This window comes from Mustela nigripes, chromosome 7 (genome assembly GCF_022355385.1).
Source record: "Mustela nigripes isolate SB6536 chromosome 7, MUSNIG.SB6536, whole genome shotgun sequence".
Lineage (NCBI taxonomy): Eukaryota > Metazoa > Chordata > Mammalia > Carnivora > Mustelidae > Mustela > Mustela nigripes.
Window position 1 is genome coordinate 67,829,271 of NC_081563.1, and position 15,531 is coordinate 67,844,801.

The 15,531-nt window shown below is 35.2% G+C and overlaps 1 protein-coding gene across 1 annotated transcript in view; it reads left to right on the forward strand.

The window, feature by feature from the left end:
- Positions 1-15,531, forward strand: part of PSME4 (proteasome activator subunit 4) — a 113,006-nt gene that overhangs the window by 34,746 nt on the left and 62,729 nt on the right. The window contains exons 4-9 of the mRNA XM_059406076.1: positions 7,530-7,574; positions 9,527-9,676; positions 10,806-10,869; positions 11,378-11,452; positions 12,980-13,102; positions 15,113-15,205. Of these exons, the coding sequence (XP_059262059.1) occupies positions 7,530-7,574; positions 9,527-9,676; positions 10,806-10,869; positions 11,378-11,452; positions 12,980-13,102; positions 15,113-15,205 (550 nt within the window). The remainder of the gene's footprint in view (positions 1-7,529; positions 7,575-9,526; positions 9,677-10,805; positions 10,870-11,377; positions 11,453-12,979; positions 13,103-15,112; positions 15,206-15,531) is intronic.

Genomic DNA, 15,531 nt, shown 5'->3' on the forward strand with positions numbered 1-15,531 from the left:
GGGGGGCGGTGGATGCCTAGGTGGCTCAGTGGGTTAAGTCTGCCTTTGGCTCAGGTCATGATCCCAGGGTCCTGGGATCAAGTCCCACAGCAGGGGAACCTGCTTCTCCTTCTGCCTGCTGCTCCCCCTGTTTGTGCTCTCTGTTTCTCTCTGACAAATAAAATAATAAATAAAAATAAAAATTTTAAGCGTTTCTATTTAGTGTACAAGTATAGCAAGTGTTTATAATCAAGGGATAAATTTACAACTTCACAAACATTTAATTTCAGAAAACCCCTGAAAATCCTTCAATATGGCATGCTTTTGGCATTGGTATTTTGCTTTGAGTATTTTCATCTTAGATGTATTCTGACTCATTTTGAAACAGTTTTGTCAGCTGACTGCATGTGTTCATACTATTTTTAGATTACTATTTTTATAATCAAAAGTGAAAGGTTGCTTCATTTGTTAACTGTCTTTCAAGTCTTAAACTCATGTGCCTTATGTGTTTGTGTTTATTTGAAACTACAGCTTAGGGTGCCTTGCATTTCAATATGATTTTAAAAGCTGTTTCTGTATCTTTGAGCAAGGATTATTTAACTTTCTTCTTTCCTTTCTCCTTTTTCCTTATCTTCCTCCCTCCTTTACTTCTTCTGTCTTTCTGCTTTTATGTCTCAGGGGCAAGAGACATTTTTCACTCTTCTCTTTTCCTGGGTTCTACTAGAGAAACAAATTTAGGGTTTTGTTTTGTTTTGTTTTAATAATAAAAAGGACAATTGGAAAGCAGTTAGGTAGTTTGAACTTCATAACAACATAAGAATCACTTCTTGTTTATGTTATTTAAGAAGCATTTAAATGTTAGGGGTCTAGTTTTATTTCCTAAAATGATGTCCTAACTCACTTAAATTGGGGTGGCGTATTCCAAGTTATCAATGAAGACTGTTGCTAATAACAAGATGTGAAGGAATTATGCATAGATCAGCTTTTACAGATGGGCATGGACAATTAATATTTGGATTGGTATGTGTATATATTTGTTGAATTTTGTCACTGTCAGTTTGCTTTTTGTGAGTTGTTTGATGTTAACGGTTTACTTTTTTTTTTTTATTTTTTTTTTTTAATAAACATGTATTTTTATCCCCAGGGGTACAGGTCTGTGAATCACCAGGTTTACACACTTCACAGCACTCACCAAAGCACATACCCTCCCCAATGTCCATAACCCACCCCCCCTTCTCCCAACCCCCCTCCCCCCAGCAACCCTCAGTTTGTTTTGTAAGATTAAGAGTCACTTATGGTTTAACGGTTTACATATTTGCATCATGAGCAGTTTGGGCCTAGATAACTCAGTTTACTTTTTTAAAAAATAATTTTTTGAGATCTATTTTTCTCAATATATCGTTCTCTAAGGGGATCATAGAGTATTAAACATTTTCATTTTATCATATTAATCTGCCTTTGGAGAAGCTTGATTATTTCCCTTTTCTGGTACTTGTTCTTAATGGTATTTGTTTCTCATTTGATCTGACAAAGGACTTTGATTTGGTGTTCTTATCCCTAAGATATAGCTAATCCTTTGTTCCCCCTTTAACACATGGAAGTGACATGTTCTTACTCTGCTGGGGGTTTCTTGACGCATGTGGCTACATTTCTAAGCTTAAGTTACTATCATCAGCTCAAGAATGATCTCTAGCCACACAATTTAACATAATGAAATGATGAAAGTGATTTCTCTGAGGATCTGTTGAAATTTAAAATAGTTTATGGTTATTTTGTTAATAACCCATGATTATTAATAAGGTAAATGGTGTGATTTTTTTTTAACATATAATGATTTGTTTGCCCCAGGGGTACAGGTTTGTGAATCATCAGTCTTACACAGTTCACAGCACTCACCATAACATGTACCCTCCCCAGTATCCATACCCCAGCCACCCTATCCCTCCCACCGCCCCAGCAACCTTCATTTTGTTTCCTGAGATTAAGAATTTTTTATGGTTTCTCTCCCTCCCTGGTCCTATCTTGTTTCATTTTTTCCCTCCCTTCCCCCACTACCCCCTGACCTGCCTCTCAAATTCCTCATATCAGAGAGATCATATGATAATTGTGTTTTCCTGACTTACTTCTCTTACCATAATACCCTCTGGTTCCATCCACATCATTGTGAATAGCAAGATTGCGGTTTTTTGGATGGCTGCATAGTATGCCATTGTGTATATATACCACGTCTTCTTTATCCATTCAATTGTTGATGGACATCTAGGTTCTTTCCATAGTTTGGCTGTTATGGACATTGTTGCTATAAACACTCAGGTGCACATGCCCCTTCAGATCACTACATTTGTATCTTCAGGGTTAATACCCAGTAGTGCAATTGCTGGGTCATAGGGTAGCTCTATTTTCAACTTTTTTGAGGAAACTTCATGCTTCACACTGTTTTCCAGACTGGCTGCACCAGCTTTGATGGAGTGATTTTTAACATGTTATGTGAGGGACATTCTATTTGCTCTTTTGGAAATACCACTTTCACTTTTATTTGGAAATGTGAAAATAGGTAGTCAGTTTTTATTAATGACTTTGGTAGTGTTTCTCCCAAAAGTTGTATCTGTGTTATAATGATCTTTCTTTGGAAACTGCTCTGTTGTTGTTTTTTTTTTTTTTTAAGACTTTATTTATTTATTTGACAGACAGAGATCACAAGTAGGCAGAGAGGAAGGCAGAGAGAGAGGAGGAAGCGGGCTCTCTGCTCAGCAGGGGGCTCGATTCCAGGACCCTGGGATCACGACCCGAGCCGAAGGCAGAATCTTTAACCCACTGAGCCACCCCAGTGCCCCTAGAAACTGCTCTTTTTAAAATTATTATTATTAAAGATTTTACTTATTTAACACAGAGAGAGAGAGCGAGATCACCAGCAGACAGGGCAGTGTGGGGCGGGGAAGCAGCCTCCTCGCTAAGCAGAGAGCCTGATGCAGGGCTCGATCCCAGCACCCTGAGATCATGACCTGAGGCTTAACCCACTGAGCCACCCAAGAGCCCCTTTTTATAGCATTTTCCAAAAATACTTAGTGCACACTTACCAGGCTTATTATCACTTTCAGCAATTATGTATGTTCTTTTTACGTGAGTGATCAGGATTATTACAACTTCTTAACACTAGCCATGGAGGCATACTTTTTCTGAAAGTAGTTATAATGAAAAATCAATGTTAATGCTACTTCAGTGATGAACGTATTATATTTTACTTAAACCTTTCTTCTGGAAGAATTATCTTGACCCTAGTTTCTTATAAAGTGGCTGTGAAAAATAAGTACTGGCTGATTTAACTATGCAGTATTAGGTTGTGAAAAATTAGATATAAGGTGCATCGTGTTGATGAACTGATGGTTGTGCTTGTTTAGATATAGAGAAAGCAGGTAAAACTGAGATTTGGGGATGAAATGAAGTACATTCTTTTTTTTTTTTTTTTTAAGATTTTATTTATTTATTTGACAGAGAACACAAGCAGGCAGAGAGGGAGGCAGAAAGAGAGAGAGAGAGAAGCAGGCTCTGCACTGAGCAGAGAGCCCGATGCAGGGCTCGATCCCAGGACCCCAGGACAATGACCTGGGCCAAAGGCAGAGGCTTTAACCCGCTGAGCCACCCAGGCGCCCCTGAAGTACATTCTTAAGAAAGAAAATATCATGTAGGTAATTACCATGAAGTTACAAGGAAGTTAAGGCAGAGGTTATATAGAGTATTTCAGTGTTGCACTTTCCCTTTTCATTTATAAAAAAAGCAAATATAATTCTGAAGCTAAAACTTAGTTCAAGAATTGTCAGGTGAAGCTGAAAGTACTTCTGGCAATGAGTGAGCAGTCCATACTTTCATCTCGAATATATCATTTGCTGTATATTTCTCTGGTTGCGAAGTGAATACTGCCCTGATAAATAGGTAAGACCAAGGTGGTAGCAAGCATAAACCTCCAGGTAACTGGTGTAACTGGAAACTAAGGTTTTTGGCTCTCCTCAAACTTCTCTGCTACATATTTGTATTTGGTATTTACTTATGTCATCATACAGCGTAAGGAAATTATGGCCCAGAGAGGAAAAGTCCCACAAAGTCATTTGTTGAAACTGGGACAAGAGTTCAAGAACTGGTACAAGAACTTATTTTCTGCCCTAATAAATGGGGTGGAAATTGGGAGAAGAATTTCCTATGTTGATGTGATTTCCTAAATCATTAATAAGTGTTGAAAGACAGTAAAATAAATGTGAAAGCAAAATGAGCACAAAATATTAGTTCTTAAGGAGATTGAATTTGTTTTGGATAGTATGAAATAATAATTATAGTTAATTTTTATGCTTAATTCTGGGCCAGGTAACTGTTTTCCTTACATTATCTCATTTAATCTTTGTAACAGCCTTCTGAGAGGTAGGTATTATTACTATTACATAGATGGAAAAACTGAGGTTATAACGTTGAACTGAAAGTAAGTAGCAGAATTGGAAATCAAATTTATATCTATCTGACTCTAAGCCCAAGTTGCGAACTATTGCATGATATACTTATGGCTTTCTTTTCAACTTAACAAGCCTTTTTTAAGAGGAAGTAGGGTACGAGAAAACCCATCCAAAGCTTATTCCTTCTGTAGATCCCTTTTGATTTTTTTAAGTGTTTTGAATTGTAATCACTTTAGTATTATAAATTTCCAACAATTGGGAAAGTACATAGTGATTATTCACTCCCTCTAAAAATTATTGAAATATAGTCCAGTAGCATCTAGCCTTAACCTTTTATTTTATTTTTAAACAGAAACATTGTTCCCTTCATCTTGAGAGATTACAAGAATCACAAAAGGTCACTATACAGATATCACAGGTTAGAGAGATTGTACCCTTTTCTGGATAAAGAGCATAAATCCATTGGCACAGGCCTTATATATAAGGAGGGGTTGAAATTGACTTTATTTAGATGAACTAAAGCACATTCCTACATGCCCTATTCCTCTAATGAGTGAAGTGACAGCTATGAAGTATTGTAATTAACTTCCTATTCTTTTGAAGAGTGAAGGGAACTGGAGAAGACAGGTAGCTCTGCAGCCTTTTGACTGCTTCCTAGAATCATTTTTTACTTTATATGAAAGTTTGTTGGTAGAATAGAAAAGTTACCAGTGAAAACAGCAGATTTTCTGTGTTGTACTCTCAAACGAGTTGCCACAGAAACAGTAAAATAAATGTAAAGTTCACATGGACACAAACTTTAGAAACTGGTAGAATTACAGATCTTCTGCTTATTTCCTTGGACACAAAGTTTGCAATTTTAGATTTATCTTTTAAATCTGCATTTAAGTTAATCTATTATTTAGTTTGGAACTAGATGGTTCTTTAAACCTTGGCTATAAGTTGTTTCTAAATGGGGTTCTTCAGACCCAACGAAAAGAAGATCCAAAGATCTGTGCTCTTTGTTGCTCTGATAGAAAATGTTTATTGTGTATTGTAAATTAATAAATATAAATATGCATAAATATATATATGAACATAGAGCTTTTTTTTTTTTTTAAGATTTTATTTATTTATTTGACAGACAGAGATCACAAGTAGGCAGAGAGGCAGGCAGAGAGAAAGAGGGAAGCAGGCTCCCTGATGAGGAGAGAGCCTGATGCAGGGCTCATGACCTGAGATCATGACCTGAGCCGAAGGCAGCAGCTTTAACCCACCGAGCCACCCAGGTGCCCCAACATAGAACCTTTTAAAAGTACTTTGGAAATACCTGGAAGTAAAAATCATAGCTGTGGTCTTCAGGGAGTTTAAACGTAGCTGGAGAGAAGTTTACTCCTTTTTTAACCAGGTACTTAGATTTTCTCTAAACTAATTGTTTTTCAGTTTCTTAACTTTTTTATGAGAGAAGGTAGAATCACTCCCTCATAATCAGAGAAAATGTTCCATGTCTGTCTGGCCATATGGTCATCTTTTTTATTTTAGAATTATCTCATGTGTTGTAGTCTGGTTTCCTCCTCAGTTAATTTTTTTTTTTTTTAAAGATTTTATTTATTTTATTTGACAGAGAGAGAGATCACAAGTAGGCAGAGAGGCAGGCAGAGACAGAGGGGGAAGCAGGCTCCCTGCTGAGCAGAGGGCCCGATGTGGGGCTCCATCCCAGGACACCGAGATCATGGCCTGAGCCAAAGGCAGCAGCTTAATCCACTGAGCCACCCAGGCGCCCCACCTCAGTTAATTTTTTTTTCAGACTAGTTTTGAAATTAAAAAGGATTTCTCATAATGAAATCATAGTTTTCTCTCTTGGTTGTATAATCGATTACTTGTGCTGTGTTTGGTTTGTGTTATTCCTTGAAATTTCTTTACAGATTAGTTCTTAAGTTTTCAGAGAAGTTGGATAGACTCTGGACTTAACAATTTCAAGAAGCTTAATGAGAAAGTATCAGGTGGAAGCACTGCCTGAAAGATACCCCTTTCCCTCATTTTTTTTCTTGAGATTTGGGGACTTATTTTATTTACTTGTATACATCATACTGTAAGTAGTCACACATTTATCTTAAAATCCCAGTCCAAAATTATCTTATGCCCATTGTTTTACTTGCATTTTATCTCTTGACTGTGATCTAATTAATTTAAATATTCCATTCTGGCCATGTATGTTTAAACCAGTACACAATGGCCTTTTCATTTAGACAAACATTTATTTAAATCCATACACAAATACTTACATTGTTTTCTTTTTTTTAAAATCCTTCTTCTTTTTTAAGATTTTATTTATTTATTTGACAGAGAGAAAGTGCACAAATAGGCAGAGGGGCAGGCAGAAGGAGAGGGAGAAGCAGGCTCTCCACTGAGCAGGGAGCCCCATGTGGGGCTGGATCCCAGGACCCTGGGATCATGACCTGAGCCGAAGGCAGTCGCTTAACTGACTGAGCCACCCAGGCGCCCCCTTATGTTGTTTTCTTAAATTCACTTGAACTACCTACAAAGTTGGAAAATAAATTATAGCTTTTTAATGTTACTCAACTAACTTTCTAAGTAGCTAGTGAAAAAGATGGCTCTTGGTATTTTTGATAATTGTTGCTGGCAGGAAAGCAACCTTGTAGGGTTATAGAACTCTCACCATTGGTTACAGAAAAATAGTTTCTGGCAGTTGTTGATATAAGCACACCAGATTTTGTCTGCGGTTTGTATTTTGTGTAAATACACTTTAATAAAAATAAAAATTAGTTATTTGAAGTTTTAAGTCACTGAGCATACTTCTTGATGTGCTGTTAAGTGTGATCTTTGCTGCCTACTTTGTAAAGATTGAAAATGATTTGTTGTTTTCCCAGTTTTCTTAACTTTGGTTTAGAACAGAGAATGAGCAAACCAAGGGCAAAGGAAAGGGTAGATTACAGAGTTTAGGTAGTTAATCTTTAAAAGTTCTGTCTGTATGAAAGAGAAGGATTAGTTATTGCATGTACACAGATAATTTTTAAATGTGTGAGTATTTCTTAGGGATATTTATTAATTGGATTAGGTGCATTTTCAAAATAAACCAACCTAATTTATCAAATGGCTTTTTCCCCCTAGTTCTGTAGAAAATGTTCTCAAAACACTCGTGAAAAGCTGCCGACCGTAAGTAGCTTCTCAATTTATAAAACCTCTTTATTTTCTCTGGGCTTTTCCCCATCCCTAGTATGCTTTGAAGAGAAAATTAAAGGTATAAATCGTTTCTAACATTGTGATGTTAGTCACTGGGCACAATATATCATACTCTTGAACTGAATTATTCAGATTTCATTTATAAATTAAAAAATTTTTAAGTGGTATGGGTGTCAATTACCTATTATGAAGTTAGAATGCCATAATTTATATATAATTGTCTTTATTTGAAAGATTTTCCTGGAATATCATTAGATCAAAAATATTTTCCAAAATGAGCGTTACAGATATTGTAGTAAAATGTGAATAATAACAAGAAGGTGTGTAGACTTTTTAAAAAATATCTTCTCTTTCAGTAGAATATACAGAAATAGCCCATATTCTGGTGTTTAAAGATAATATGGGTTGAATTTAGTTTTAATCACTTGAAGTCCAATTCTATGGACTTGAGGCACCTGGCTAGCTAAGTTAGTAGTGCATGGATTCTTGATCTTGAAATAAGGAGTTTGAGCCCCATGTTGAGCATAGAGCTTAATGAAATAAATAAAAAACCAGTTCTATGGGCTTGAACTATTATTAGGCTGTTCTAAAACTGCTTATTCAGCTGTGTATGGATGCAGTGAATTCCTTTCTATTTTATCATATTCTTATAATATGAGTTAAAGTTATAGATGGTTTTATAAATCAAGTATTTGTTGCTGACCTACTATATTCTCATTCTTGGGCAAATGTATTTTTAGGATATAGTTTCCCTTTTAAGATTGAGGCTTAAGACTTAACCTGAGTCATAAGCCACCAATGAGCTATCATTTCATGCTAGGCAGTGACCTCTTGGCATGTGTTTCCTTACTGGAAACTGAAACTTCGTCGTCACTGGGGTACTTAGTGGTTTTTAGGTTCTTGGGTAATTCATAGAACACCCAAGGCTAACAGTTGACTCTGAAAAATTAGGAAGGAGAATTGATGTATGAGATATTTGAAGTCTGTGTTTTGGTTTTTGTGTTGTTTTTTTTTTTTTTATTCCAACTGGTGACATAATGACCTGGTACATTGATGCTTGATGAATCCAAAGTAGTATTACTAGAAATGTAGTTTTATTTTTCACATTAATAAATGAAGTGCGATTCTAATTAATACAGATGGACAGAGATATAATTGTGTTAATAATGTGACATGTAGCCCAAACCTACAAGTGTATTTGAAAGGGTTCCCTCACTTTTTGCGCCATGCCCAAATCCAAATTTGTCATATGCTTTTTTTGTTATTTTAAACCTCCTTAATGGGTATTTGGTAATTATACATGGGTCCTCGTTTTCCATTTACTTCTGTTTTGTGTGTGGATGTACACTTAGATTTCCATTCTGTGAATATTCTCTACCCTAGGGGCTTTCCTGCCCATTTCATAGACTTGCAGAATGTTTGCACCTATAGGACCAGACAATCTAGTGTAGTCAGCTCTTATATACAGGAGAACTCTATGGTACAGTGAGAGTAAATGGTTGATCCAAATAAGCCTGGGCTAAGGTTCTCTTTCTCATTTCACCGATTATCCCTTTCTTATATAGACTGGATTCTCTGTGACTAGATTTTTTTTCATATTGCTATTATATAGCACACAGGAGAGAAAAATACAACCACATGTATAAATTTGTAGGTGATTTAAGTGACTTTTTATTTTATGAGTTATATCAGCTTTATAGCATTTTTCAAAGTCCTGTAGACAAGAAGAAAATTTATATTTTAGTGTGACAGGTATTTATTTTTGAGTTGCACAAGTTTGTTTAAATTTACTTGACATTTGTAGTGTATATTATACCTTATGAAATCCATTCTCTGTCTCCCCCTTTTTTGGTCATATGTTGGTCATATGTTGATGTTGTAGACCTTTTAGCCAATGATCAGATAAATACTTTCTTTTTTATTAGATACTTTCCAGCAGATGCCACAGCTGAGATGCTAGAAGAATGGCGGCCTTTGATGTGCCCTTTTGATGTAACAATGCAAAAGGCCATAACTTATTTTGAAATATTTCTTCCTACCTCCCTTCCTCCAGAACTTCATCATAAAGGTTTTAAGTAAGTATATCTATCTATCTCTCTATCTGTCTTGACAAATTATAGAATAGAACAAGAAGTGGAGATATGTAAGCTAACTTATAAAGCAATAATAAGTAAACAAAAATTGACCAACTTAACCATTGTGTTGATTACACTTGAAGTGTTTGGAGTCTGAAAGTTAAACATAAGATTGTAAATGAGGAGCAAATAATGCTTGTATGTCAAGCCAAATATGAGGGCTTAGTGGGGCACCTGGCTGGCTCAGTTGGTGGAACATGTGATTCTTCATCTTGGGTTTGTGAGTTTGAGTCCCTTGTTGGGTATAGAGGTGACTTAAAAGAAAAAGTAAAGCTAAAGGCTTTAACTTAAGAAATCAAGAGAGAAAGAATAAAAAATACAAAAAGATGTAGAATATATCAGTAAATAGGCAATGGTAAGAAATGTTAAATTGTGTGGCGTTTAGGGAAAGGAAAAGTGTTTTCCGAAAACTTGGTTTTATTCATCACTCATTTTTCTTAAGTCTTTTTTATAATTCTTTTTCTCCACTCATTCTAGTCTTTGCACTGTTTTTAAGAACTGTTTTCTCTAGATGACTCTTAAGTATATAGCAAATCCTAGAATGAAAATATTTAGGGGATCCTGGGTAGCTCAGTCAGTTAAATGTCTTGACTCTTGAATTGTGCTCAGGGTTGTGATCTCAAGGTGTGAGATTGAGCCCTGTGCTGGGCTCCACCCTAGGTGTGGAGCCTGCTTAAGATTCTTTCTCCCTCTGACCCTCCTCCCCTGTGCTCTCTCTCAAAGAAAGAAAGGAAAATATAAAGTAGGACTTCTTAAAAACACAAAAAGTGCCAGGACCATAAATGACCCAAGGAGAAACTAAGAGTTGGGCAGTAACTTGCTGAGCCAAGTGCCCCTAACAATGAAGTGTAGAGGTTTGATGACATGACTCTAGCATAAATACATTGCAAGGGGAATATTCAGACAGAAGTAGTCATTTGTTCCATTAAATTTGTAACATCCAGTATTATTTTTTCTAGGTTGTGTAGTTATCAGTAAGAATAATAGATTAAAAAATGCAAAGGATACCTGGCTTTGAACCACTTTCTATAAATCACTTGTTATTCATAACAACATTTTTCTTCTTCAGACTTTGGTTTGATGAATTAATTGGCCTTTGGGTTTCAGTGCAAAATCTCCCACAGTGGGAGGGGGTGAGTATCCTATTTTTTCCTTCTTTGCTATCAGATCATTTGATAAGTAACCTCAGTTCCTTAGAATTGGCTTTTAGCAATGTTGTAATTGTTTTTTTAGATTCGATTTGCTGTTTCTAACAGAAATAGACACTTCTTTTGGTTTTATTGATACCTAGAAGCATGTGCATGTATTATGAAATGTAAGACTATTGTTTCCTGTTATCACTAGCATGTTGTTAGACACATAGTGGATGTTTCCTAAATGCTTATTAGATTAATATTTCTTCTGTTTGCATTGTGGATGATGCTTTGTCATTTCCCTTTCAATAAGCATTTCGGCTGCATTTGATTTTAAATGGGTGACAAGAAATGAGAATTCAGAGATTTTTAAAAAATGAGTCATAAACCGTATATTAAGTTGTGCTAATGATGGCAGCTGAGAACCAGAAATGGATAAGGGGATGTGACTGTGACACATAATAACAAGTGTATTTACTTAACTCTTTCTTTATTTGTTTACTTTCAGCAACTAGTAAATCTCTTTGCTCGATTGGCTACAGATAATATAGGGTACATAGATTGGGATCCGTATGTACCAAAGGTAATTAAGAACTTTTGAGTATACAGCATACAGTAACACTGATAGCACTTATTGTGTCTTTAAGTAGTGTGTTTTGTATGCTAATCCCTAAAGTATTTCTTGACCACTAGTAAAAACAAAACAGTTTACCAGGGTAGATCATTTATTTTCAAAAACTAATTGCATCATACAAAAGTAATCACAGGTGTGATATTTTTCTTGCCTATATAGGACATGAAATAGAAGTTTCAGAGTGAGTAATTTAGAAAGTACTAAGTATATTATTCAGGGTATCTTATATTCATACCTTTCAACAGAGTTTGGGTATTGTATTTGATTGCTATTCTAGAGTGTTCTCTACTTTTTAGATCACATTTTACTAGAGTAAACAAAGCTAGAGTGTCTCTAGGTGCAGTGTTCTTAACATTGCAGCTTCCGGATTGTTTCTCCTGCAGTAGGTCTAGGAGGGCTGGCATGGGGCATCCAGGTGATTCTGATGCACATGCTGACAGTAGAGCAGGGCTGGAGAGCAACAGCAGACAAATACTCTGCTTACCTTTGCTGCGCTGTCCAGTAGAAACTAAGGAGGAAAAGTTATTTTCTTCCACTGTTGGGCTCCCTGTTACTAACGACAGATTTTAAATATAAATTCAGTTATATTAAAATGCAATTGTTAGGGGTCCCTGGGTGGCTCAGTCAGTTAAGTATCTGCCTTTGGCTCAGATCTTGGTCCCCAGGATCCTGGGATGGAGCCCTGTGGTGGGCTGTCTGCTCATGGGGGAGCCTACTTCCTCTTCCTCTGCCCACTGCTCCATCTGCTTGTGCGCTCTCTCTCTCTCTCTCTCCCTCCCTAAGAAATAAGTAAAATATTTTTAAAAAACAAATAAATAAAAATAAAATACAGTTATTAAATGAGAGATGAAAATGCAAATTCCTGGGGAAATAACAGTGATAGAATTTTGAAAAGGAAAGTAATCCATTAGAAGATAGGTATTTGCATTTTGTATTTTCTTGGCATGGAATGAGAGTGTAGGAAAAATAGTTTTATATGCATTTAGAGAAACAAGAGTCAAAATATTTCATGTTGAACTGTACTTACCTACTTTTTACCTTTTTATGTGTAAACTATATCTCTTTTGCTTGCTTATGGGTACATGGATACAGCTGCTTCTTACCCACCCCTTTTTGACCTCAGTGTCATTTGAAAGAAAGTAAATAGGGACGCCTGGCTGGCTCATTCATTAGAACATGCAGCTCTTGATACCTGGGTTTTGAGTTCAAGCCCCATTTTGGGTGTAGATATAACTTAAATAAATAAACTTTTAAAAAATGAATAAAATTTAAAAAATTTTTTTTAAAAAGTAGATATTTCTATGTAAATTTTATGGAATAAAGCTATCAAATGCTTAATTTTATTGGTAATTTTGCTTAAAACCTGATCCAGTGAGAATATATCCAATAGCAAAAATATATATAACACTTCAGTTATTTAAAGAGTTACTTGATACTTATATATATTTATCCTTAGTTCTTTTTTTCTTTTTAAAGATATTTACGAGAATTCTGAGAAGCTTGAACCTCCCAGTGGGAAGCAGTCAAGTGTTAGTCCCAAGATTTTTAACAAATGCTTATGATATAGGACACGCTGTGATATGGATCACCGCTATGATGGTTTGTAACACATTAGTTCATCTAAATTCTTTGTTAACGATATGGAAATTCTGTTTAATCACATACGGCTATATTAGTATCTTAGTTGGTCATTTGAGTCTTGGGTATTTTCTGATGTAGTAAGCTAATGTTTATCAGACCCAGCATATAGAAAAACACACTATTTCTCTAGCCAGTGATTCTTAACAATGGAGTCAAAGTTTAGAGTTTTGAGAGATTCAGAGTGGATAGCAGTCTTAAAGGTCAAGAACCAGACTCACAAAAGGTCAAATTGATAATGAAAATCGTGGAATTAGAATTTTGCATATGCTCAGTACGAATGCATTCAGTGTCGAAGATGACACTGAACACAAAGCTTATTAAACAAACGAAGTAATCTTGGTGATGGGAGAAGTATGGATGATTATTGACATCCTTGAAGGGAAGTAAAAATACATCTGCATGCTTGGGTTTCAGTGTCAACTTGCAGATAGGAATATTAGAACAATTTTATACTATGATTTTCTGGATTGCCATTTATTTTGCTTCTACTGCTGTCCCTTTTTAAAATTATTATTCTGTGTTTGATATTTTCTCCCAGGTTATATTGTTTGGTTGGTTTTTTTCTGTGGAAAAGGCAGGATGGTTGTGAGAAGTTTAGTTCTTAAATATTATTTTTAGATTAAAAAAAAAAGAAATTCATTCTCCATTCTCCCTCTGTTTTTGCCCTTTCATTATTAAACAGGGAAAATCACATTTTCTTTCTTACACCCCATAAGAGCAAAAACATTTGGATATTTACTGTCTTACATAAGCAATGAATTGGAATTCATTTTTTAGAAGCCACAGAATTATATCATGATTAATATCAGCTTATTTTAGTTAATATTGCTGCTCTTTCTCACAGTTTTTCCCACTGACAGTTTAATTTTGTGTTAAATATGAATATTGAATATAATAAATTTTAATTATTTATAAATTTATAAATATACATTAAAATGCTAATTACTATGTTAAAATATTGGCATTTTGTTGGGGTTTTTTTTGCTATGGAATTATGATCTCTTTATTAGTCGACCTATTCTCAATTGGGAATAGGTACATGGATTTCATTTGAGCAGGAAGATGTGTTCTTAATGTAACTCAACAGTCTGCCTTAGGTCTCTGCTCTTTCTTGAAAGAACATCCTGAAGAGCACCTGGGTGGCTCAGTTGTTAAAGCATTTGCCTGTGGCTCAGGTCATGATCCCAGACACCTGGGATCAAGCCATGCATTGGGCTCCCTTGTCAGTTGAGAGCCTGCTTCTCCCATCCCTCTGCTGCTCCCCCTGCTTGTTCTCTCTCTCTCTCTGTCAAATAAATAAAATCCTTAAGAAAAAAAGAAAGATCATGAGAAATGGAAGATTTTAATACTAAATTGTAGTTCTTTAGGGCTATCAAACTTGATGAATGATAATTTTTTTTCTTCATTTTTTTTTTTCCACCAGGTTGTATTCTTTGGTGTATTTGTTTTGGTAATAGATTAAGAAAATTTTTTCTTTTGAGTCAAAATGTGGTCAAATATAACAGGTTTAATAATTTGAAACATTTAGGAGTAAAAATAAAATATTTGAATGTATTTATGTAAATCTCACTTCTTCATTTCCTGCATTAAGAAAGTCACTTCTTAAATCCTTTAAGGAATGCTTTTTATGCCTGATTTACCACTCTTGGTTATTTTAAAACAGTATTAGTGACAAAAGTTATTTCATGGCAGAAGACTAAAATATGCTGATACTCTAAATTGAAAGATCTCTTCACTTATCTAATTTGGTGTCAGTTGTCCTTATTTTTAGTAGAGTGTTTTAAATGGAAGATTGTAAGAAGTTCACTGGGGAATTGTTTTTGACTCTTACATTGGGGTAGAATTGGTTTTTGTCAGCAGAATGGATGTGTACCACGTTAGAGAGGTATATGTAGGCTTGGGCCTATTGATTCCTTCAGTTTTCCAGTGTACCATGGATACTAATATTTTGTACTTTTATTTGAATAGGGTGGACCAAGTAAACTAGTGCAAAAACACTTGTCTGGTTTGTTTAATAGCATCACATCTTTTTACCATCCCTCAAATAATGGGCGCTGGCTGGTGAGTACGTTCATTTTTCATTGTAGAGTTTGGAAATTTTTAAAGATATGGTCACACATTTCTTTGAAAAAAAAATGGTTACACATTACCTATTGTATAAAACCTTTAATACATTTTCTGTTCTTCATATAAATTTGGCTATATATAGGTAATTACGTTCAAATTAAGTTACCATGTTCATTGAACATAAAAATAAATGGAGATAATACTAGTCCAATAACTGGTGACAAAATGTCACATTCTGGCAAGAGAAAGGAATATCAGTTGTGGTTCTGTTTTTTTGGTTTTTTTCCACATTGCCTGGTTAAAATGGTTTTTCATGTAAT